The 22,355-nt window shown below is 45.1% G+C and overlaps 2 protein-coding genes across 5 annotated transcripts in view; both read left to right on the top strand.

Moving 5' to 3' along the window:
* Positions 1–511, top strand: part of DOCK11 (dedicator of cytokinesis 11) — a 175,787-nt gene extending 175,276 nt beyond the window's left edge. For 2 of the 3 annotated variants that reach the window (XM_082207379.1, XM_082207381.1), the window contains exon 53: positions 28–511. In XM_082207379.1, the coding sequence (XP_082063505.1) occupies positions 28–147 (120 nt within the window). In that variant the 3' untranslated portion in view covers positions 148–511. The remainder of the gene's footprint in view (positions 1–27) is intronic. The other variant, XM_082207380.1, reaches the window with a different exon arrangement.
* Positions 512–19,265: 18,754 nt separating this feature from the next.
* Positions 19,266–22,355, top strand: part of IL13RA1 (interleukin 13 receptor subunit alpha 1) — a 39,283-nt gene continuing 36,193 nt past the window's right edge. Inside the window, exon 1 of one of the 2 annotated variants that reach the window (XM_082207472.1) lies at positions 19,266–19,645. In XM_082207472.1, coding sequence (XP_082063598.1) covers positions 19,387–19,645 — 259 coding nt within the window. In that variant the 5' untranslated portion in view covers positions 19,266–19,386. The remainder of the gene's footprint in view (positions 19,646–22,355) is intronic. The other variant, XM_082207471.1, reaches the window with a different exon arrangement.

Raw genomic sequence — 22,355 nt, 5'->3', positions numbered from 1 at the left:
GCTAACTCAGCTTTGGGGTTTTTTTAGATGTACCAAGAAGATACCATTCAGTCCTCATGGATGCACAACACCTTACATGTGTTCTGTGCAATAAGTGGAACTTCAGGCAATGGCTATGGCTCACTTAGATCTACGTTCGACGTTTAAAAAGAAACTTGGGAGTGACTCTTGACATTCTACAGATCTTTCTCAGGAATACTTGGGACTGTTGCCTGAAAGATGTTAACCTCCAGACACGTGAACAAAATGGTCTCAATATTTTTCTTTGTTTAAGCAGAATCAACTGGCTTTCAAACAGGGTACTTGCTTAATTCAGAGACTGTGAAAGTGCCTCTATGATATGCTTTCCTTCTTGTATCTTTTGTTGTTGTTGTTGCATTCTTAAAACCTATGGAATACACCAAAAGGCATTTATCAAATCACCTTGTACTGAAAAGAATGAACTTGAATACGGTACCATGTAAAGTTGTAAAATGGAATATAATAAAATGTAAAACTGCTTTGTAAATAAGGTGGTTGTGTGAACATGTCTTTTGTGCACAATATAAAAAGCAGAAGCCAGAAAGAATGCCCTGCAGCCTCTATGTCAGAACACAGGTATTTTACAGAGAGAGTGTGCAAGGTTGGGGAACCTTTTTCAGCCTGAGGGTCACATTCCCTTCTGGGCACCCATTTGGGGGCTACACGCCAGGGGTGGGCAGAGCCAGAGGTTGAAAGAGACTAAATTAATTAATGTATATTTTTCCTTTGCACAGCGGGCCAGGTTCTACAATAAATTCTCTCACCTGTTTTTCTATCCAAAACCCAGGTGAGCCAGAGTCAGCAATGAGAGTTCAAAGTGGCATCTAGCCAAGCAAAGACAGTGAAGTAAGATATGAAGCAGGGACAGTGATGAGGGGTGACTGAAGATGGGGTTGACCCACATGGAGTTCCATGACCTGGGCTGCATTTGGACCTCAGGTTGTTGGCATTCTTCTGTTGAGAGACAATGGAGTGTGCCTGGGTGTGGAATCAAAATGCTGCCTTAGCAGCACCAAAGTGACCTCCCTGGGGCAGTGGCAGAGCTTCATGGTTCGGCACCAGGGGTGTGTGGCAGAGAGCAGGTGGGGGCGGGGCTGGCGTGTGTCCTGGGGGCATGGTGCATTGCCTGCAGGGGCGTGGCACCCAGTGTGGGTGGGGAGGCAGCCGTGATGGCACCCCACCGGGATCACGCTGCTGGTGGTGGTGTGCTCACCAACACTCCTCTTCCTCCACCAGTGCCCTGGGGTACAAGCCTAGGCAGTGTGCATGGAGGTCCTGGGCTTATCTTTTGGTTGTAGTCCAAAACAAAGCAGATTAATTAGTTTGGCACCAGCTTGGCTGCAGGAGTTGCTGGAAGGAGGCATGCCAGGCACCATCCAACTGTTGAAGGAACTCCACTCTGGATTGTAGAGTTCACTCCTTAGCCATTTCTTCTCCTGAAGATATCCCACAAGGCAATAGAGATTTAGGATCAGAATTTTCCTTCTTCTAGATGAGCTACTTCCCAGGCTGATGAGCTCCATCAGCACCTCACTTCCCTCTACAGCATGTGCAGCAGCCACCTTCTTGACCATTGGACCCACAATTGATCTTGTGCATTTAATACACTGGAGCCTGTCTTCACATGCAGGGGAAGTCCATAACTCACAGAGGGTTTGAGATCCATTGGCTACCCTTGCCTAGTTTAGCTGGCCAGTCGAAGCCATTTATGGTGGGTGTCCACATCCTGGCAACTTTTAGGAGCCACAGGTGAGAGCTGAGTTCAGAGTGGGGACCAAAGGTGACAAACAACCCCAGAAGGAAATGTCCCCCATCAGAGGTACTACCCCTCCCTTAAGGTACTCCATCTCATACTCCCTCAAGAAAGGTAAAAAAAGTCTTGTTTAAGATTCTCAGACTTGCTTGCTTTTACTCATTCTGCACTGTTTGACTTCTGCTGGCTGTGGAGGAATGACAAAGAAATAACCAGTGCACTGACTCGACTTACCCTGCAACTGCTGGAGGATGGGGTTGACCTGTATTTAGAACTCCCTAAGTAACATAGGCTGCCGCCTACTCTCTCCTCTGTTCCCTTTGAATTATTTAAACCCAGGCCAAAAACGAAAAGCCCTATAGTCAAACCTATAGTCAAACACTGTATCTTTAGTTTTCCCTGGCTTTGGAAAGGCTTTAGTCATTTTGTCATGTTTACTGGGAGCTGACTCACACAAGCTTTACACATTCTTGCACAACAGTGTGACAGAGAGGGAAGTGCTGAGGGGATCCTACTCCTTTTCTCCTTTGACTGGGCATGTGGGCCTGAGAATTTCTTCTTGTGAACATGGAGGAGTTCCTGTTTAATATAGGCATGATAAGGTGTCACATCTTCAGGGGGAGAAAGTGGGAGAGAACATGGAAAGAAAGAAAGGAACAAGTTCTTTGTTTTACTTAAGCTATATTGAGTGAGGATTAAGACACAGCAGACACATATAAGATCTCCAGAAAAGCTGTCAATTGTTTCAGCAATGCCCACATCCCACCCCAGCCAGATCATTTGTACTTCAGCTTTTGGCAAAGCTTCCTTCTCCTTACATGAACAATGCTTTGCAGAGGACATATTCCTCCTTATGAACAGCTTGAAACTTGAGGGCAGGGGTCAAAAATATTACTTTCTAGTTCACTGTATGAATAAATGAAGTTGCCTTATCTTGCACCAAAGCACATCCCAGTGCACCCTTGTCGCATGGGCACTTGCTCTCTAAGGCATCAGGCAGATAAAGGTCTTGTCAGTCTTGTTGCTGCAGAGTGACCCTTTAACTAGAGTACATAGAATCATAGAAGTGTAGAGTTGAAAGTGGCCACAATGATAATCTAGTCCAACCCACAGGAATATTTTGCCTAATCTGGGGCTCGAACCCACAACCCTGAGATTAAGTCTCATGCTCTATGAACTGAGCTATCAGTTTAAATGATAGGTAAAGGTGAAGGACCCCATTATTGTTTTTATACTGTAAACTGTCCTGTGATCCTCGAGTGAAGGGCAGTATTGAAAATAAATAAATAAATAAATAAATAAATATCCTTTCCACCAAGTTGCTCAGGGGGTGTAGGTGGTTCTCTGCCCGTGCCCACAATTTTTCATAACAACAACCCTATATGGAAACTTCATCTAACTTCAAGTGCACATGGCCTGAGTTTACCAAATGAACTGGAATTTTAAACCAAAAGTAAAATGAAGCTGCCGTATTTTAAGACAGATTGCTAGCCATCTTGCCCAGTCTGCTCTGACTGACAGTGATTCTCTAAGGCTTCAGGAATAGGTTTTTCCTGGAGATACTGGGGGTTGAACCTGCAATCTTGTAAACGGAAAGCTTACAACTGACAACTCACCCACCCCAACAATTGCCACAGAGGAATTTATTTTTATTGTTTTGCCATAAATTGCACATCCTTGTCCACCTGCAACAGTTACAACCCCTCCCAATGCCTTTACTTACACAATCATCCATGTGCCAATAGATTGTTGCCCAACTAAATTAGTCCATTCACGCCAGAAGACATCCATCACTGAAGTAAGAGGTTTGGACATGGAAGGTAAGCATCCCTATTATGACACCATCAGGTGCTAGAAGGGATAGAAACTGCTTTCTGAAATCTGACAGGATTCTAGCCTGTTCCAGACTATCTCCATTTTTGGGTGGGATTTAATTGTATACAGTACAAGCAAACTCAGGTTGCACAATTGAAGTTGACTTGGTGCTCTTGCTCAACAAACCTGTTCCAAAGAAGAACATATTTTTCACAATACAGAAGGTGGGGGATGATATTTGCTTGATGCAATATCATCTAACCTCCCCACAAAGAGATCAAACAAAATTAATGCTCAATAGGTGGCTAATGCCTAACCTCCCTGAACACTTTTTGAGCGAATCAGGATGAATGCTTAATAAACAGGTTATCTGGAAGCAGTGTGTGTGTGTGTGTGTGTGTGTGTGTGTGTGTGTAGGAGAGAGAGGGAGAGAGAATGTTCCCCAAGAAAGAGCTTGCCTAGCTCTCTCCCAAAGCAGGCTGGCACAAGCTGCTTCTGCAATGTTATGGGGAAATATGCAAAACTGGCAGGCAGCACTACTCATCTGATCTTTCTGTTTCCATCTTTCTTAAATGTTGCAGAAGCAGGCTCAAGCAACCCTCCTCTCCTGTCCCAACACAGGGATGCAGTCGGTGCTTTTTTCTAAAAAAATGTTTAGGGGTACTCTCTTTTTGACTCAAGAAAATCACCATTTTATAGTTCAAATCAGGAAAAATAATTAGAGTAAATGGACAAAAGTACAAAGATTCAAAAAATATTTAGGGGTATACGTACTCCTGCGTAACCCCAGAAAAAAAGCATGGATGTAGTCATGCGAAAGAATGGTGATGATTCTCGTAATGATTTGCTGCTTTTCACATAGCTTATTATATATGCAGAGACTACCTGAAAAAATCAAAACCTCACACACACCTTTGTTTAAGCATTTTACTGTATTGGCCCAATATAAGCCACACCTTTAAAATTGGAGGGGAGGGAGAAAAAAGACCCAAATATAAGCTGCTCCATTTCTTGCTGCTGGGGGGAGCTGTGTTGCCGGTGGCCTTTCCCCTTCCTCACTCTCTCCCTTCTCGGCCTCGGGGAAGAGGGGGGTGGGCGTCGCTTTGCTGTGCTCCTGGCACTGTTTGCCCCATGCTCCTGGCTACAAACCATAAGGTCGCGAATATAAGCCACACTTTAACTTTTCACGGACAGACTTTTGGGGGAAAGTGAGGCTTATATTCAGGCCAATATAGTAAATCATTCACATGGGGTACACCCTTTCACCTCCCGCCCCCCAAAAAAGGCATCACTCCTGCTCCAACCAGTTCCTGCCAGAATGCCCAATAGCCAGGGATCATCCTGAGGTCACAGGTTTGCCACCCCCAACTTAAACAGAGCTACAGTCTAGACACAGAAGATTATTCACAGGTGACTTGTGCCCTAAGTTCACCTGCTGTTCAGGTACCAACTGTTGATGGACCAGACTCAGCTAGACCGGTAAAGAAAAAGTGAAGAAGATTGGAAAAAAATTAAGGATTATCTACAAAAAATATTGTAAAATTAAGGAATGTTGAATGATGTTGGATTGAATTTAAGGGGTTTCAAGCTGTAATTATAATAAAATGATTTTCTTTTTGTAAGTAAGAATTTAAAGCTACAATAATTTAAGAGGTTGAGATAAGGATTTGCTGTATAAACAACTCAAACTGGGTATACAAGAAGGGAGGTACGAGGAGGTCGGGGAAACAAGTTACAAGAAAATAAGTTGTGAAATTTATGTGTTTTTAATAATTTTATGTTGGTTTTTTTCTTTTTGTTTGTTAAAAATTGGAAACTTTAATAACTATCATTAAAAAAAAGTGATTTGTATGTGTTGTATGTGTGATATAACATTGTGCCACCAGCTGGCGACGTGGAGTCCCATTTTTCTCTACCTGTTTTCCCTGTTTAAATTTACAACACTTTAAACTGAAACGCTAGACGCATATAAATTGCTTTTTCTTTACCAGTCTAGCTGAGTCCTAAATCCAGTGTAATAAATGAAAATCTGCCCTTATTCCCTTATGGGGGACACAAGAGCCCTTATAGAGTCCTTTGCAGGTTCTCCATTGGTCGGAGAAAATAAGAGAGACCAACCAGAGAATATTGAGAAGCAAAGCAGCTAGTAAGCCGGATCTTTATTGAACTGTTGCAACAGGATGTCCCCTTCACACACAAGAGAAGCAGGAGGACTCTGAACCAAGATGTGCCCGCCCTTATATAGACATTTTAAATTGCCCGCCCTGGAGTCGAAGACCACTCCCAGAAACATCATACATGCATCACAGAATGGGTGTAGCTCAAGACCACCCCCCAGACACATCATACCTACATAACAGAAAGGGCGGTCTACAACAGAAATCTGAGTGCCTTGTTTACCTCCTGTCTGGCAGGTTACCTGTTAATGCTTACTTGATTGGATACCCTGGGGAGCCTGGCCAGTCTTTTGTAATGATAAATACTTATTTCCTGAGCCGGGTCACAGGATCACCCTATTCATACACAGACATACCCTTCAGACAGGATTTGTGAATGAAAAGACAATGGGGCGGGGGGCTTTTCCATTTTCCTTGACCTTGCAAAGAAATCATTTGGTCAGTTTGGGAGACAAAATGGTTTCAGGGCTGTTTTCCTGTGCTGTTTCAGACATGTGGTTTATATATTTATGTACGTGTTTGTCTGATACATTTATGAACATTTATTACATATATAAGACCTTGTTTTTTTTATTTCACCAGCCAAGGCTTCCCCAGCTCTTAGGTCTTAGGCTTCCTTATTCTTAAACTGAGTTTAGGTCAGACCACCCCCTCCAAGCAGAGGCCTGTCCTCTGGAAAGTAGGACGCATGGCCTCACCAGGCTTCATTTTTAGTCCATCCTCATAATCATTTTCTCAGGGTAGATTAAATAGGTACTTTTTTCATAGAAAGGTCAGCAAGGTGCCTTTATGCAAATGCCCTGAGCTTTGTATAAAGGTTGCTTGTGACTCTTTCTTCTTTCTTTTTGTTCCAATGGTGATTATTCAAATAAAGGTGGGGAATAGCTGCACTTCCTGGTAGAAATGAATCAGTTCCTTTTTCTCCCCCCCAAGTTGGCTTTTAGAGCAACAAAAATGTACAAAACACCCTTTTAAAAGCATGCAAATATGGGGTAATTTTGGTGGTGTTGAGGGTATCTGGATTTTTGGCTGTACCCATTGATGTGGTTAGACTCTTACCTAAGTTCTAAAAAGAGACCCACCTAGAGATTAGATACTGCGAAGAAGCCACTCGCTAACGTGGATTTTAGTAGGCTCTCCAGATATTATCACAACCACCAACACACCACAGAGTCTGTAAAAGATGTTAATCATGAACAATGAAGTGGGCTCAAAAGGGCAACACTCTAAGAGCGAGGGGGATAGGAACAAAAACAAAAGAATCTTAGAAAACTTGTTACCATTGTCCAGTGGCTCCATTAAAATAATAGCAATTGTGAATGTTAGTAAGGCTAGAGTCAGAGTTCTAGGCACACTGATACACAGAGGTGAAGGCTCATTGGTTTCAAGTGCACTGCAACAATGCTAATTTACTGACTTAAAGAAAAACAAAATCTTTGTACTCTCTTTCTAACTATATTACCTGAAGCGATTCCTGATGATAAGCCACACACCCCCAATATCTAAAATACAAAATAAACTCCACTTTCATCTAACACTGAAAAATAAATGATCATTAAATATAGAGAATCTGTGGTTTGGACCTAAGTTAGTCATATCCATGCATTTGGATGGCTGCACTTTGAGTATGACTAATCCCACATTCACGGCTATTTTTTTAGAAAAAGGGGTTCCGGAACTCATCATGAACACATCCTTCGTTCTCTTAGAATGGCAATGACATCCGCCAGAGGTGCCAGAACTGAGTTCCTGTGAGTTCCCCCTGAAAAAGCCCTCCCACAGTCCATATTAGGGCCATATCTTTATTAGGCTCACCAAAATATCATATACCGTAATACAGTGTTTCCCAACCACTGTTCCGCGGCACACTAGTGTGCCGCAAGATGTTGCCTGGTGTGCCGCGGGAAAAATTAAAAAATTTGAAAGATTTTTTTTTTAAGTCAAATTTTCGATTGGGGCGCCGTCACTAGATGACCCCTGGGGTTCCCTCCCTCCCTCCCGCTCTTCCTGGCTCTCGGCCAAGGCTTGGCGGCTGCCACTCACTCACTCGCTCGCCCACCCGTCCCTCCATCCCTGCACCCGGCCTCTCCCCCTCCGTCCCCAGCGCGGGGGCTGCCGGGATCCGTAGTCCCCTCGCCCTTGGGCTCCGCGCCCGTGCGGGGTGCGCAAACTACGTTTCCCAGCGTGGCCTGGCGGGCCCGGCGTTTTGTTTGAAGCGCTCTTCTCCCGGCCATGGAATGAGCGCAGCGGCGGTGGCCGGGCGGGCAGGGGCTCTTCCGCGCAGACCCCGTGCAGCCTGCCTGCGCCCCCGCGGAGATTGGGTGGCAGGATGGAGCCCGGGGATCCCCGTGGAGGCGGAGCGGCGGAGGCGGAGGCTGCCCCCCAGGTAGGGCTGCGTCGGGGTTTTTTATTTTTGCAATGCTGCATCCGTGCCGGAGGGGACGCATCGGACTGCGGGGAGACCCCTTGGCGGGCGTGCAAGGCAATGCATGCGTGCAGGCGTTGCATGGAGTGCAGTGCAATGCAATGGCAACGCGGCGCCCTGCATGCATGCATGCAACTTCCACCGCCGCTCCGGACTTGGCAGGTGAGGGGGGTCCCCAGTGGGCGGCAGAGAGAGCCGGGAGGGCGAAGGGGAGCCGGGGGGGAGCAGCGCTGCTCCCCGAGCCGAGCCCGGGGGGAAACTTCGGCGTCGTTGCGCCGGGTGTTGGAAGCGGAGGCTGGCGGGGGCCCCTCACCTGCAAAACCTGGTCGCCTCTCATATATTTCGTGCATTGCATTCATCGCCCGCTTTCTCCTCCAAGGAGCTCCCGGGGGCGCGCGTGGTTCTCCCCGTGTTATCCTCGCAACAACAGCCCTGCAAGGTGGGTCAGGCGAGTGGCCCAAGGGAGCACCCAGGGATTGTCCTGGCCAGGTGGGGTGATTTGAACCCTGCTCTCTGCCCGGTCTTCGTCCTCATTTAGCCCCCACATGTGCATGACTGTGCATGACTGAGGTTTTCCCTCCCTCCTCTTGGCTATGGTGTGAGTCTGTGCTGTTAATTAATGGGGTTCTGCCTTCGGAGAAGATGAGCCAGCCCTCAAGGAGGTGATTATGTAATTTGCTAGCAATTCATGTCCCTCCCGGCGTGACGCTGCGCGCTGATGTCACGGGGCTGTAATGGTGGTGTGCCTCGAGATTTTTTTCATGAAACAAGTGTGCCTTTGCCCAAAAAAGGTTGGGAAACACTGCCATAATATATCTATGGCAAGGGAATGCAGGAAGAATGCCTCTACATTTGGCACCTAGAATATTAAGCCAGGAGGTATGGGTGTAGCCAGGAGCGAGGGGCAGCTTTCCCTCCCCTAAATCAAGTAAATAAACAGCTATACCTAGCTAAAAGCAGAAATAATTAGAATATTTGAAATTGAAATGCTCGCCAAGATACTGTAATCTCCCTCCCTAATGAGCATTTCTCTAGAAAAAGTCAGTGCCTGCTTTTGCTACACTTATGCATGTAGCATATAATTTACTACTTCGTTGAAATGTGTGAGCCACTCTCTGCAGAACATCCGAATTTAGGATCCTACAACAGTGGGTCTAACTCAGTGGTCAGCCATCCCTCAGACCATGTGGTGAACCAGACTATATATATATTTTTTGGGGGGGGAGTGAATGAATTCCTATGCCCCACAAATAACCCAGAGTTGCATTTTTAATAAAAGCACACATTCTACTCATGTAAAAAAAAAGCACCAATTCTTCAGCGATCAGCCATCTTTATGGTCCAGCTCTCACTTCCATACATCACTACTGGGAAAACCAGAGCTTTAACTATATGGACCTTTGTCGGCAAGTGATGTCTCTGCCTTTTAAGATGCTGTCTAGGTTTGTCATTGCTTTTCTCCCAAAAAGCAGGCGTCTTTTATTTTTTATTTTTTAAATGATATTTATTGAGAATTTAAAATTACAGAGAAAAAAAGGAAAAGGAAAAAAGATAGACAAAAAAAAGAAATTAAACAATACAAGTCAATAAAAAAAACACAATACATCAAAACCAAAAACAAACAAAAACAAACAAAAAAATTAAAAACAATCCAATATTCCCAAATCTTTATCTTTCGTTAACTTGTTTCATCGACCTCCTCACACCTCCCTTTTTTGTATTCTAGTTATTAATTATCTCAGCAAATCCTTTCCATCTGTCACTATATTCTGTCATTAAATTACCTTAATTTATTTTAACCTTATCTTACCATAAAAAGCCCTAAAGCTTAAAACTTAAAACTTATTTATACATAATTCCTTTTAGCATTTCTACTAAAGCCAAATAGTTTCATTCCAACATTTTTTCTAACACTCATTAATTTTACAATAATTCTCTGAATGAATTTTTAAACTTCCTTCCAATCTTCATCCATCGTCTCTTCTTCCTGGTCTTGGGTTTCGTCAGTCCTTTCTATCCCTTCCATCTACCTGGTGACCTGGTGATCCGAGGCTCTTAAGTCTTTTCCATGTCCCTTCTGCAGGTCTTCTTCATGTTTATACCTGCACTTTACTTTGTCTTCTGCTGATCTTATTCTTAATTTCCTTCCTTTCTCACTGAGGGGTAGATCTCGGGGAGACTCCAACTTGACAATATCTTTATCCCTTCTTGACAGGTCAGCCCATTCTCCATAGTCAGCACTGAAATCCAAAAGATATTTGAAGGCATGTTTCAAAGTCCCTCCAAGGTTAAGGGCCCCCACAACTCCAAACTCCCCCTGGCCCAAAACCAGATCCCAAAAGTCAAAACATCCCTGCATAGGGGGATCTATCCAACTTCCCATCTCCAAACCAAACAGTACTCCATCCCTCCAAATCTGACTTTCTCCAGGTTCAGTCATCAGAAACAACAACTTATGTTCCTGCAAGGCCGCGGCTCTCTCCATTTCTATTACTTGAGGTTCAGCAACAACCTCCTACTTTGTCTTCTGCGCAACTTGCCCTGTCAAAGCAAATTCCTGGGTTGGTTCCTGAGTGGTTTCTATATAGGTATTCACTGTTTGTCCAAAGTTGCTAACTGCAACAGTCATCAAATCCATCTTCTCATGTAGCTGTTCCAGTAAAGCGCTTGTCTTGCAAAAAGCAAGCACTAAGGCTTCTTCTGGGCACATTCTTGTTCAAGGTCAATGTCTGGTTCTCACAATCTTTAATCTCTACAGCTGTAGAACTCCCCAGATCGACTCCAGCAACAGTTTCACAAGCTCCCTCTAAAGGAAACAATTTCTGTTTGTATCCGTCTTTTTAAAAGCAGATCCAGCAACAAAATTCCTTTCCTTTTTCAGATATTTTGTTCCTTTTAAATGCAAAAGGAAACATTGGAATCAATATGTTTCTCTTTTTTAACTATCTGTCAAAAAACGTTTTATTCACAGTCAATGAACTTCCCCAAAGCGTCTGTCTCTGACACCCCGTTCCCAGGTTCAAGACGGTGGTAATTTATCTTTCTTTACTCTCTCTCCTGCAGGTTTAAACAGTCTAAGATCCCCCCCTTCTCCTGCTTCCAAGGGGGGGTTGGTAGTTTTAACTGATGGAAATTTAGTCCTTTACAAACGACTTTCCAGACTTTAGCTTGCAATGTCTTTGCTTCAATCTATTTACAAAAGCGGAAGGCGGACTTCCTGTTTAGACCTTCCCGCTTCGGTGCCAAATTAAGATGTTTCATAGTCCAATTTTCCATTCTACTCACGGGTAGTTGTTTAAAGTCCAATTGTCCACAGGAAAAAGTCAGCGCTCTCCGGCAACAGCAATGCGGCTTCACTCCGTGAAAAGAGCAGTTGATTTGAAGCACCGCGCCGCTCACCCCTCGTCACTCCGGATCCCCGAAACCGGGTTTCCCTGCGAGTAGGGGAGGCACAAAAGGTGCCAGCCGAATCGCACGTCCACAGGCTTCTCCCGCCTGTGGTTTTTGGTGGGTCTCTGCCTCGCCGTGGCGGTCCAGACCCTAATTCCCATGAAGCAGATTCCTCCCGATCAGAGGAAATCCGGCAGGCGTCTTTTAATTTCATGACTGCAGTGATCATGGAGCCCAAGAAAGTAAAGTCTCTCACTGCCTCCATTTCTTCCCCTTCTATTTGCCAGGAGGTGATGGGACCAGTGGCCATGATCTTCGTTTTTTTGATGTTGAGCTTCAAACCGCTTTCCTCTTTCACCCTCATTAAAAGGTTCATTAATTCCTCCTCACTTTCTGCCGTCAAGGTTGTGTCATCTGCATATCGGAGGTTGTTGATCTTTCTTCCGGCAATCTTAATTCCGGCTTGGGATTCATCCAGCCCAGCCTTTTGCATGATGAATTCTGCATATAAGTTAAATAAGCAGGGAGACAATATACAGCCTTCTTGTACTCCTTTCCCAATTTTGAACCAATCAGTTGTTCCATATCCAGTTCTAACTGTAGCTTCTTGTCCCACATAGAGATTTCTGAGGAGACAGATGAGGTGATCAGGCACTCCCATCTCTTTAAGAACTTGCCATAGTTTGCTGTGGTTGACACAGTCAAAGGCTTTTGCATAGTCCATGAAGCAGAAGTAGATGCCTTTCTGGAACTCTCTAGCTTTCTCCATAATCCAGCGCATGTTTGCAATTTGGTCTCTGGTTCCTCTGCCCCTTCAAAATCCATCTTGAACTTCTGGGAGTTCTCAGTCAACATACTGCTTAAATCTGCCTTGTAGAATTTTAAGCATAACCTTGCTAGTGTGTGAAATGAGTGCAATTGTGAGGTACCGTACTTTTCGCCCTATAGGACGCACTTTTTCCCCTCCCAAAATGAAGGGGAAATGTGTGTGTGTCCTATGGGGCGAATGCAGGCTTTCGCTGAAACCTGGAGAGCGAGAGGGGTCGGTGCGCACCGACCCCTCTCGCTCTTCAGGCTTCAGGAAGCTATCCCCCAGCCCGGCAAGCTCCGGGAGCGATGGCGAAGCTGCGCGCAACTTCGCCATCGCTCCATCCCGCTTGCTGTCATGGCTTCTTTGCTCTTTGAGGCTCGGGGGGGATAATTTTTTTTCTTTATTCCCCCCCCCAAAAAAATAAGTGCATCCTATGGGCCGGTGCGTCCTATAGGGCGAAAAATACGGTAGTTGTAGCATTCTTTGGCACTGCCCTTCTTTGGGATTGGGAAGTAGACTGATCTTCTCCCATCCTCTGGCCACTGCTGAGTTTTCCAAACGTGCTGGCATATTGAGTGTAGCACCTTAACTGCATCATCCTTTATAATTTTTAATCGTTCAGCTGGAATACCATCACTTCCACTGGCCTTGTTATTAGCAGTGCTTTCTAAGGCCCATTTGACTTCACTTTCCAGAATGTCTGGCTCAATGTTAGCAACCACACTACCTGGGGTATACAAGACATCCATATCTTTCTGGTATAAATCCTCTGTGTATTCTTGCCACCTCTTCTTGATGTCTTCTGCTTCTGTTAGGTCCTTACCACTTTTGTCCTTTATTATGGTAATCTTTGTACGAAATGTTCCTTTCATATCTTCAATTTCCTTGAACAGATCTCTGTTTTTCCCCATTCTATTGTTTTCCTCTATTTCTTTACATTGCTCTTTTAAGAAGGCCTTCTTCTCTCTTCTTGCTAGTTTTGGAAATCTGCATTCAGTTTCCTGTATCTTCAATTTCCTTGAACAGATCTCTGTTTTTCCCCATTCTATTGTTTTCCTCTATTTCTTTACATTGCTCTTTTAAGAAGGCCTTCTTCTCTCTTCTTGCTAGTTTTGGAAATCTGCATTCAGTTTCCTGTATCTTTCACCATCTCCCTCGCATTTTGCTTGCCTTCTCTCCCCCCCCCCCCCGCTATCTGTTGGACAGCCACTTTGCTTTCTTGCATTTCCTTTTCATTGGGATAGTTTTTGTTGCTGCCTCCTGTATAATGTTACGAGCCTCCATCCATAGTTCTTCAGGCACTCTGTCCACCAAATCTAAATCCTTAAACCTGTTCCTCACTTCCACTGGGTATTCATAAGGGATTTGATTTAGATTGTATCTTACCGGCCCAGTGGTTTTTCCTACTTTCTTCAGTTTAAGCTGGAATTTTGCTATAAGAAGCTGATGATCTGAGCCACAGTCAGCTCCAGGTCTTGTTTTTGCTGACTGTATAGAGCTTCTCCATCTTTGGCTGCAGAGAATATAATCAATCTGATTTCAATGCTGCCCATCTGGTGATGTCCATGTGTACAGTCGTCTCTTGTGTTGTTGGAAAAGAGTGTTTGCGATGACCAGCTTGTTCTCTTGCCAGAACTCTATTAGCCTTTGCCCTGCTTCATTTTGAACTCCAAGGCCAAACTTGCCAGTTGTTCCTTTTATCTCTTGATTCCCTACTTTAGCATTCCAATAATGAGAAGAACATCCTTCTTTGGTGTCATTTCTATAAGGTGTTGTAAGTCTTCATAGAATTGATCAATTTCAGTTTCTTCAGCACCAGTGGTTGGTGCATAAACTTGGATTACTGTAATGTTAAGAGGTCTGCCTTGGATTCATATCGAGATCATTCTATCATTTTTGAGATTGCATCCCAGTACAGCTTTCGCCACTCTGTTGTTGACTATGAGGGCCACTCCATTTCTTTTACGGGATTCTTGCCCACAGTAGTAGATATGATGGTCATCCGAACTGAATTCGCCCATTCTCGTCCATTTTAGCTATGCTTACTGAGCTGCAATGCAAAAAAGGAGGAATTTGAGAAGGAAGCACTGAAAAGCTTTTCAGCAAACCCAAGAAAACTTGAGTTTAGATTTTTTTTAATAAAATGAATAAGGCGTGTTCTTTGAATTTTTTGCAAAATATACTCGTTAACCATATGATGGTAATTTCTATTTTATTTCCTAGTTTTCAAATGACTGAAGATTTTGACAGATTTTTCTGAAAGTCAAAAGAAAGTAATTTAAAACAACTGTTATGGAGACTTTTCATTCTGAATCTGCTAGAGCCAGAGGATGACAGGTGGGTGTCCTGCCCCCAGACAACATAAATCCTGCCTGTGCCCATGCCAGGAGATCCAGTGGCATATGAACTCACATGAACAAGCAGAAACCTATATACACCTCACCCCCTACCGTAGTAACTTCCATCTTTTTCTTTGCTTTTTGTATTTTAAATATAGGGGTTTGGTTTGCATAACACAGTGAGCCAGGCTTTCTGGGACAGTGTGAACATGCCAGCTCCTGGAGAGGATCTCACATCTGTCCTTCTCCCAACGGAGATTCTCTTCTCCTTAACCACCAGCTGCAGCCAAGAACAAGCCTTGGCTCCAACTCGGGAGAGAGCTATCCATGAGCCAGGGTGTTAACAGCATATGCTCAGCCAAACCTTTACTCAGTTATTACACTGAGCTAAAAGGACCAAGGGACGCGAGTGGCGCTGTGGGTAAAACCTCAGTGCCTAGGACTTGCCGATCGTATGGTCGGCGGTTCAAATCCCCGTGGCGGGGTGAGCTCCCGTCGTTCGGTCCCAGCTCCTGCCCACCTAGCAGTTCGAAAGCACCCCCGGGGGCAAGTAGATAAATAGGTACCGCTTTCTAGCGGGAAGGTAAACGGCGTTCCGTGTGCTGCCCTGGTGCCGGTTCACCAGAGCAGCTTTGTCACGCTGGCCACGTGACGTGGAAGTGTCTGCGGACAGCGCTGGCTCCTGGCCTCTAGAGTGAGATGAGCGCACAACCCTAGAGTCTGTCAAGACTGGCCCGTACGGGCAGGGGTACCTTTACCTTTACCTTAAAAGGACCAAGGAGAAGCAAAGCAACTGTGATCTCCTTGGGACCCACGTGTTCATGCTAAACCATGGCTTGGCTTCATGCCACTTGTGAATGCAGCTGTCGTAAGCTGGTGACAACTGTGATCAGTAGGTGGATGAGGTGAAAGACATGCCCCTTCTAGCAGGATCTCCAGTTACTTAGTTTCTGTGGCAACACATCACATGTACTTGGCCATCTAGTTAGTTATGCAAAGGTTAGTTAAAACAAGGAATCTACCAGGCGAAATTTGTCCACCATGCTTGACCTCTTCAGCAGTCTCTTTTTCTAGACTTGGGGGGAGACCCCTAAAACCCATTTAGTCCAACCCCAATGTCGTTATAATACATGTAAAGGAAAGCTGCAAACCTAAATAGCAAGTAATGCTGGAATATGATGCACACTTACTTTGAATTCATTGGGATTTGTTTCTAAGTAAAGATGCACAGAATCTGCTGGCTAGCACAACTTTACAACCATTGCTAGTTGGTCTATAAAACAAGGACTATAGAGTTGAGTGGCCATCTCCCTGGGTCTCCTTGTGCCCCTTCCAGAAATACAATCTTTCTGGTGGGGAACTTTATTTACTGAAGTAAGTAAGTGGTGTAGTAGTGGTAGAATAGTGGTGGGGACACCAGGAACCTCACAAAAACAACTAATATAATTGGCAACAACCGTTGCAATTTAAGTAATAAAGCTTTATTATCTCTCTGTTATTATTATTCTGTAAACCACTCTGAGTGGCTGGGGAAACCCAGCCAGATGGGCGGGGTATAAATAATAAAATTGTTGTTGCTGTTGCTCCAACTGGATTACAAGCGTGTGGGGAAATGTTCAAATGCTAAAACTGACTAATAATAATAATAATAATAATAATAATTTGTTATTTATACCCCGCCCATCTGGCTGGGCTTCCCCAGCCACTCTGGGCGGCTTCCAACAAAACACTAAAATACTATAACCTATTAAACATTAAAAGCTTTCCTAAACAGGGCTGCCTTCAGATGTCTTCTAAAAGTTTGGTAGTTATTTTTCTCTTTGACATCTGATGGGAGGGCGTTCCAAAGGCTGGGGTGCCACTACCAAGAAGGCCCTCTGCCTGGTACCCTGTAACTTTGCTTCTCGCAGGGAGGGAACCGCCAGAAGGCCCTTGGTGCTGGACCTCAGTGTCCGGGTAGAACGATAGAGGTGGAGACGCTCCTTCAGGTATACTGGGCCTAGGCCGTTTAGGGCTTTAAAGGTCAGCACCAACACTTTGAATTGTGCTCGGAAACGTACTGGGAGCCAGTGTAGGTCTTTCAAAACTGGCGTTCTATGGTCTCGGCGGCCGCTCCCAGTCACCAGTTTAGCTGCCGCATTCTGGATTAGTTGTAGTTTCCGGGTCACCTTCAAAGGTAGTCCCACATAGAGCACATTGCAGTAGTCCAAGCAAGAGATAACTAGAGCATGCACCACTCTGGGGAGACAGTCTGCAGGCAGGAAGGGTCTCAGCCTGCGTACCAGATGGAGCTGGTAAACAGCTGCCCTAGACACAGAATTGACCTGCGCCTCCATGGGCAGCTGTGAGTCCAGAATGACTCCCAGGCTGCGCACCTGGTCCTTCGGGGCACAGTTACCCCATTCAGGACCAGGGAGTCCTCCACACCCGGCCGTCTCCTGTCCCCCCAAAACAGTGCTTCTGTCTTGTCAGGATTCAACCTCAATTTGTTAGCTGCCATCCATCCTCGATTGGCTCCAGACACTCACACAGGACCTTCACTGCCTTCACTGGTTCCGATTTGAAAGAGAGGTAGAGCTGGGTATCATCCGCATATTGATGGACACCCAGCCCAAACCCCCTGATGATCCCTTCCAGTGGCTTTATATAGATGTTAAAAAGCATGGGGGAGAGGACAGAACCCTGAGGCACCCCACAAGTGAGAGCCCAGGGATCATAAGAGTAAGGTGAAAAGGTAAAGGACCCCTGGACGGTTAAGTCCAGTCAAAGGCGACTATGGGGTTGCGGCGCTCCTCTCGCTTTTAGGCTGAGGGAGCCGGCATTTGTCCACAGACAGCTTTCTGAGTCATGTGGCCAGCAGAACTAAACCACTACTGGCGCATGGAGGACCTTGATGAGTGCCAGACAAGGACGCGGACTTATAAAAAATATTGGGGGGGGGGCGCCCGGGAAAGCTCATGAATAATAAATAAGCTCATGAATATGCAAATAAAGTGGCGCCGCCTCCTCGTGAGCGAATAGGGGAGAGCGTGCTGCGCCTATTAATCAGCTCCGAAGGAAATTGGGTGGAGCTTTTGCTCAGGAGGGAGGGCAGGAGGCATGCAGCCCGACCCTGCGCATTTTGGGCTGGGGGAGGGGCGGCGATGGCGCTCTGCTGGAGGGGCGCCGGAGATTATTGGGGGGGTGGAGCCCCCCAAACGAATTTTTGAGGGGGCTCGGGCCTCCTCAAGCCCCATGGAGTCGGCGCCTATGGTGCCAGAGCGCACGGAAACACCATTTACCTTCCCACTGCAGTGGTACCTACTTGCACTGGCATGCTTTCAAACTGCTAGGTTGACAGGTGGCAAGTGGGTAATTATTTTGTTGGGAGATGGAGTCCTTTTATTATGCATTGGTGTGATAAAATGCAGGATAACAGTGAGCCATTGAACCATTTCTTTAAAATCCTCTTTTAACCCTCCTCTCTCCCTCTCTTCTTTGTCAAATAAGTTGATTACTATGTATATTTTTGTATTTACAATTGGAGCTTTTGCAAATGTACTAAAACATAAACTTTAAAATATTAAGTATCAAATCATTGATGCAGCAATAAATTCCTACTTATTCATGAACAATGTGAAGGCAATAAGTATTAATAAAAACAGGGCTTTTTTGTTTGTTTCTTCTGTCTTTTTAAAAAAGTTAGTTGTTTTATCTTAAAATTTTAAGTGTTGGTTTTGGTTGCTTGGTTGCTTGGGGTTAGGGAGGGTGTGTTTGTGTGTGTGCAGGAGGTCTGGGCTATTTTTGTCTTAACGGAAGAAAACACCTTTTGCAAATGATTCATTTGTATAACAGAACAAGATTCATTAAGGCAACAAACCTCTACACACTTTCCTGGGAGTAAACTCTATTTAACTCAATGAGACAGACATGCTTGAGAGGGCTACTGTCAGCTTTTGTTATATTTCAGCAACAAATATATTTTAGTATATCCTTTGCTTTATTTTTATTCTTCTAAGTTTAAATAAAATAATAAAAAGGAAAGAGGGATGAAAGACTCCCATTTTTCTTTAGTCACATTTGCTACATATATATACTGAGTTTTGTATTCCCCATTTTTATCCTTCCAATAACCGTGACATTCTGACAGTCTTTTATAATTTTGACTGCATGGCTGCTTTTATCCTTTTGTTTGTTTCTATGCTACCAGGAAAGAAAAGTTCCTCCGCCCTGCAAGGTGAACTGGGTATTCAAATATTTACATATTTTTTTAAAAAAATGAATATTTTATAAATAATTATCTCTCTATCTATCTCCTGTCTTGATCTAGATTTTGCTACTTAACCCATATGTAATTGCACCTATTTTAAAATGCCTATTTTAAAAAGTGAAGAAATGTTTTTTTAACAAAAATTACCTCATCACCTCTCTCTCTCTACATACATATAACTTAATGGACTTTGTCAGTCACGGCCATTCATTTAGGTTCGATTCTGATGGTAGCAGCAACACTGGGAAGAAAGCAAGCAAGCAAGCAAGCAAGCAATCCCCCGGCACCTTCTTTGGGGCGCCCTCACTGACTGCACCTAAGTTAGCCGCTTTCATGCAAATGGGTCTCCTCTGAGTAGAGCCAACCACAAGGGCTGTGACCCGCCTGGAGAGTGCGCCCTCTGCCCATGCTCAGGGGCCGGAGAGGAGAGAGGGGAGCCTCCTCTTTCCCCTCAGGCCGGCCTCCTTCCCTCGTCTCCTCCCTCCGCCAGGCGGGGCCAAGGCCGCGAGAAGGAGGAGGAGGCGGCGGCGGCGCCCCGGCCGGCACCCTTCCCGGCAGCGCCCGCCCCCGCCGCCACTCGAGCCTCGGGGATGTGAGGGAGCCGCTGCTCGCCGAGATGGCCGCGCTGCTGCTGCTGCTGCTGCTGGCCGGGGCCGCGGGCGGAGGTGAGGCGGCGGGGAAGGGGCCGGGGAAGCGGGCCGGGGGGCCTCCGGGGGGCCCCGGTCCCCCGGGGCGCCTCCTCCTCCTGCTGCTGCTGCTGCTGCCGGGCTGGGAGCCCCGCTGCAGCCCCTGGAGAGCAAGGCCTGCTCGGACGAGGGTCCCTGGAGGGCAGGGTGGCGGGGGGTCGATCCCTTAAGGTCGGAGGGAGAGAAACTCCTTCCTAGAGGAAAGGGAGCTCTGTTTCCTCAAAGTATTAGCTCCTCACAAGTAATCCCGCTCCAAGTTGGAGAAGGAAGTGGCCTCTCGTTAAAATTCGGCACCCCAAATTGGTGCGCGGGTTTGTTTGGGTCGGAATTTATCTTATGGTGATTAGATACGAATATGGTGTTGATAACCGCCTGCTTCCTCGGAAGGAGACAAGCGTTAAATTTCCTCAGAATCCTGGCGATGCTCGGCTTCCTGCCTTCCGACCCGGCCCCTCTCTTGCTCCTTGCTGATCACCTTCCTAATACGTAGTTCGGCACACGAAAATCCCAGTTCCCTTTCCCCCATCCTTCCGTTTATTTACTTTGTATTTATAAAAGTATTGATGTGCTCCCACGTCGTAAAATATAGGGGGGGGCGGGTTGCGCGTGTGTACACCATTCAAATATGAAACACCATTGAAAACAATACAGACAATCATTCAAGTGACTGGCTAATTTAAAAAAGAAAAAGTTACAAAGGCCTGTTAACATACAAAGATCTTCAAGTCAACAGCAAGGCTGTTTGATCTGTGGCCAGGTTGCTGTCCAAATTGCAGCTCGCTGATCACTACTACACTTGGGGTGATCCCAAATTACTGTCATTTTCATAATTTCTTTTAGGTGCTTGGGAACAAAACTTGGCAAAGTTGCGTAACTTGACCTTAAACCAAATAAGGAACATTTTGGAAATGTTTAGGGAGGCTTAAGTAGACTTGGGTCCAGAAGGAGTAGCTGGATGACTTCTTAACTTCCTGCTCTATTAGTGTCCTCTATAAGAGGACAGTGGGTTTGATTTGTTTTTCTCCACCTTCCTAATTAAGTCGGTTTTCTGCTGTTGTTCTGTTAGCACTGGAACAGTTTAAACAGGCTGGCTGGTTTCCTTGACTCCTCCGTGCCCAGCCCAATATGAGCATAACTCAGTCTGTGTGGTGCTGAAGCTTTGTGCCTCTTCTCCTAATAATGGTAATCTAGCATTCTGAATAGGCTCACTTCACCTCAGCAGCAGCTGCCCACCTACTTTGCCCATCAGAGCCATCTTGTCTACCTGCCTGCCTGGCGGCATGATGGAGGAGCTGCCAATCTTACTGATCAACCCTAGTGTCCCTTGCCTACATGCCTATGTGTGAGTGAAAAAGGATTGTCCTTTGCCATTTGTGAGGTGGCCTCTTTTCTATGTTTCCTGAGTATGTTACATGTTGAGTATGTTACATGTGTGCCCGTATATTTTCTATTTGTTAAAAGGCAGGGGCAGAAAGGAGTCGGCTGGCAATCTGTTGCCCAGGGAGACTCAGGGTTGGCTTCGGTTGTTGACCTACAGATATAATCCCTCCTGATGTACTTTCAGCAAACAAAATATATACTAGTGCAGCAAGCTAACAAAAATACTATTGTGGGCTGCAGCAAGAGGAAATCTAGTAATTATATGTATAGTGAGATGCTTGTGACACCATGTACTTCATATTTGCAAGACAACAAGCTATTTGGAGGGCTACATTTGGTCACTGTGACTAGCCAACTGGAAGCCCTTGTAGGATGACCTTAGGTAAGACTACCAAAGGACCTGTTGATGCAGAACCCTTGCTTTCCATGGAATGCCTGCAATGTTCAGAGGCAGCAGGATGAGAGAATTTTCTTTTACGTTAAGGGGACCCTTGGAATACCTTGCCCAAGAGATCTCCCCTATCCTGGAGCTGCTAGTTTAGGGTTGTTGTAGAAGAAACTTTTCTTCAGGCACATGCAATCAAAAAATAATAAAAGAGAGGCTGAGGAAGGGAAGTTTAAATGATTGGCATAGCTATACCTCCAATTTAAATGCAATCTACAAAGAAAGAAGGAAAATATACATATGCGTAAAGAAAACAAAAAACGAATAATTTATTTAGATAGCTCAGTTGGCGTAAATATGAACCCCTCCTGCATTATTAGCTAACAAATACAAAACTAACATTCTCTAAAATTAACTTTCAGATACCTGGTATGTGATATTTCCATGTCAGTATGCAATAGGCTGAAGCCAGCTTAGCTACCTAAGAGAGCTAGTCTGAGATTTTGAGCAACACAACATAAGTTGTGTTACACTGCATTTCCACATAGTTTGCTATTTGGTGAAGAAATAAGAATCTTGGACACTCTCAGTTTTTCCCTTGAGGCTGAGGGGGAAAGCTTAAAAGTGTGTGGGTAGCACCTAGTGAATCACCAAAAGCTTGCTACAGGAACTAGAGAAGTGGAAGCATAATTTCCAAACAAGACTTTTTTGATGGCATACAAAGGCAGCAAAAACTTATATGGGCATAATCCAGCTGGAAGCATCAATGGGTTGAATCTTCTATTAATTAAAGATTAAAATGAAGTTTTAAAAATACTGTAGGTGCTTTGTCAAATGCCAGGGTGGTCAGTACCATTGATCTTGAATTGTGCATTTAAGGTTATTTTTCTAAACTAGTTGGCTAGTTGCATACATCTGGAAGGA

Source organism: Podarcis vaucheri (assembly GCF_965113315.1).
Source record: "Podarcis vaucheri genome assembly, chromosome: Z".
NCBI classification, from domain to species: domain Eukaryota; kingdom Metazoa; phylum Chordata; class Lepidosauria; order Squamata; family Lacertidae; genus Podarcis; species Podarcis vaucheri.
The sequence above is the reverse complement of the archived record's forward strand: the minus strand, read 5'-3'. Positions and strand labels throughout refer to the sequence as shown.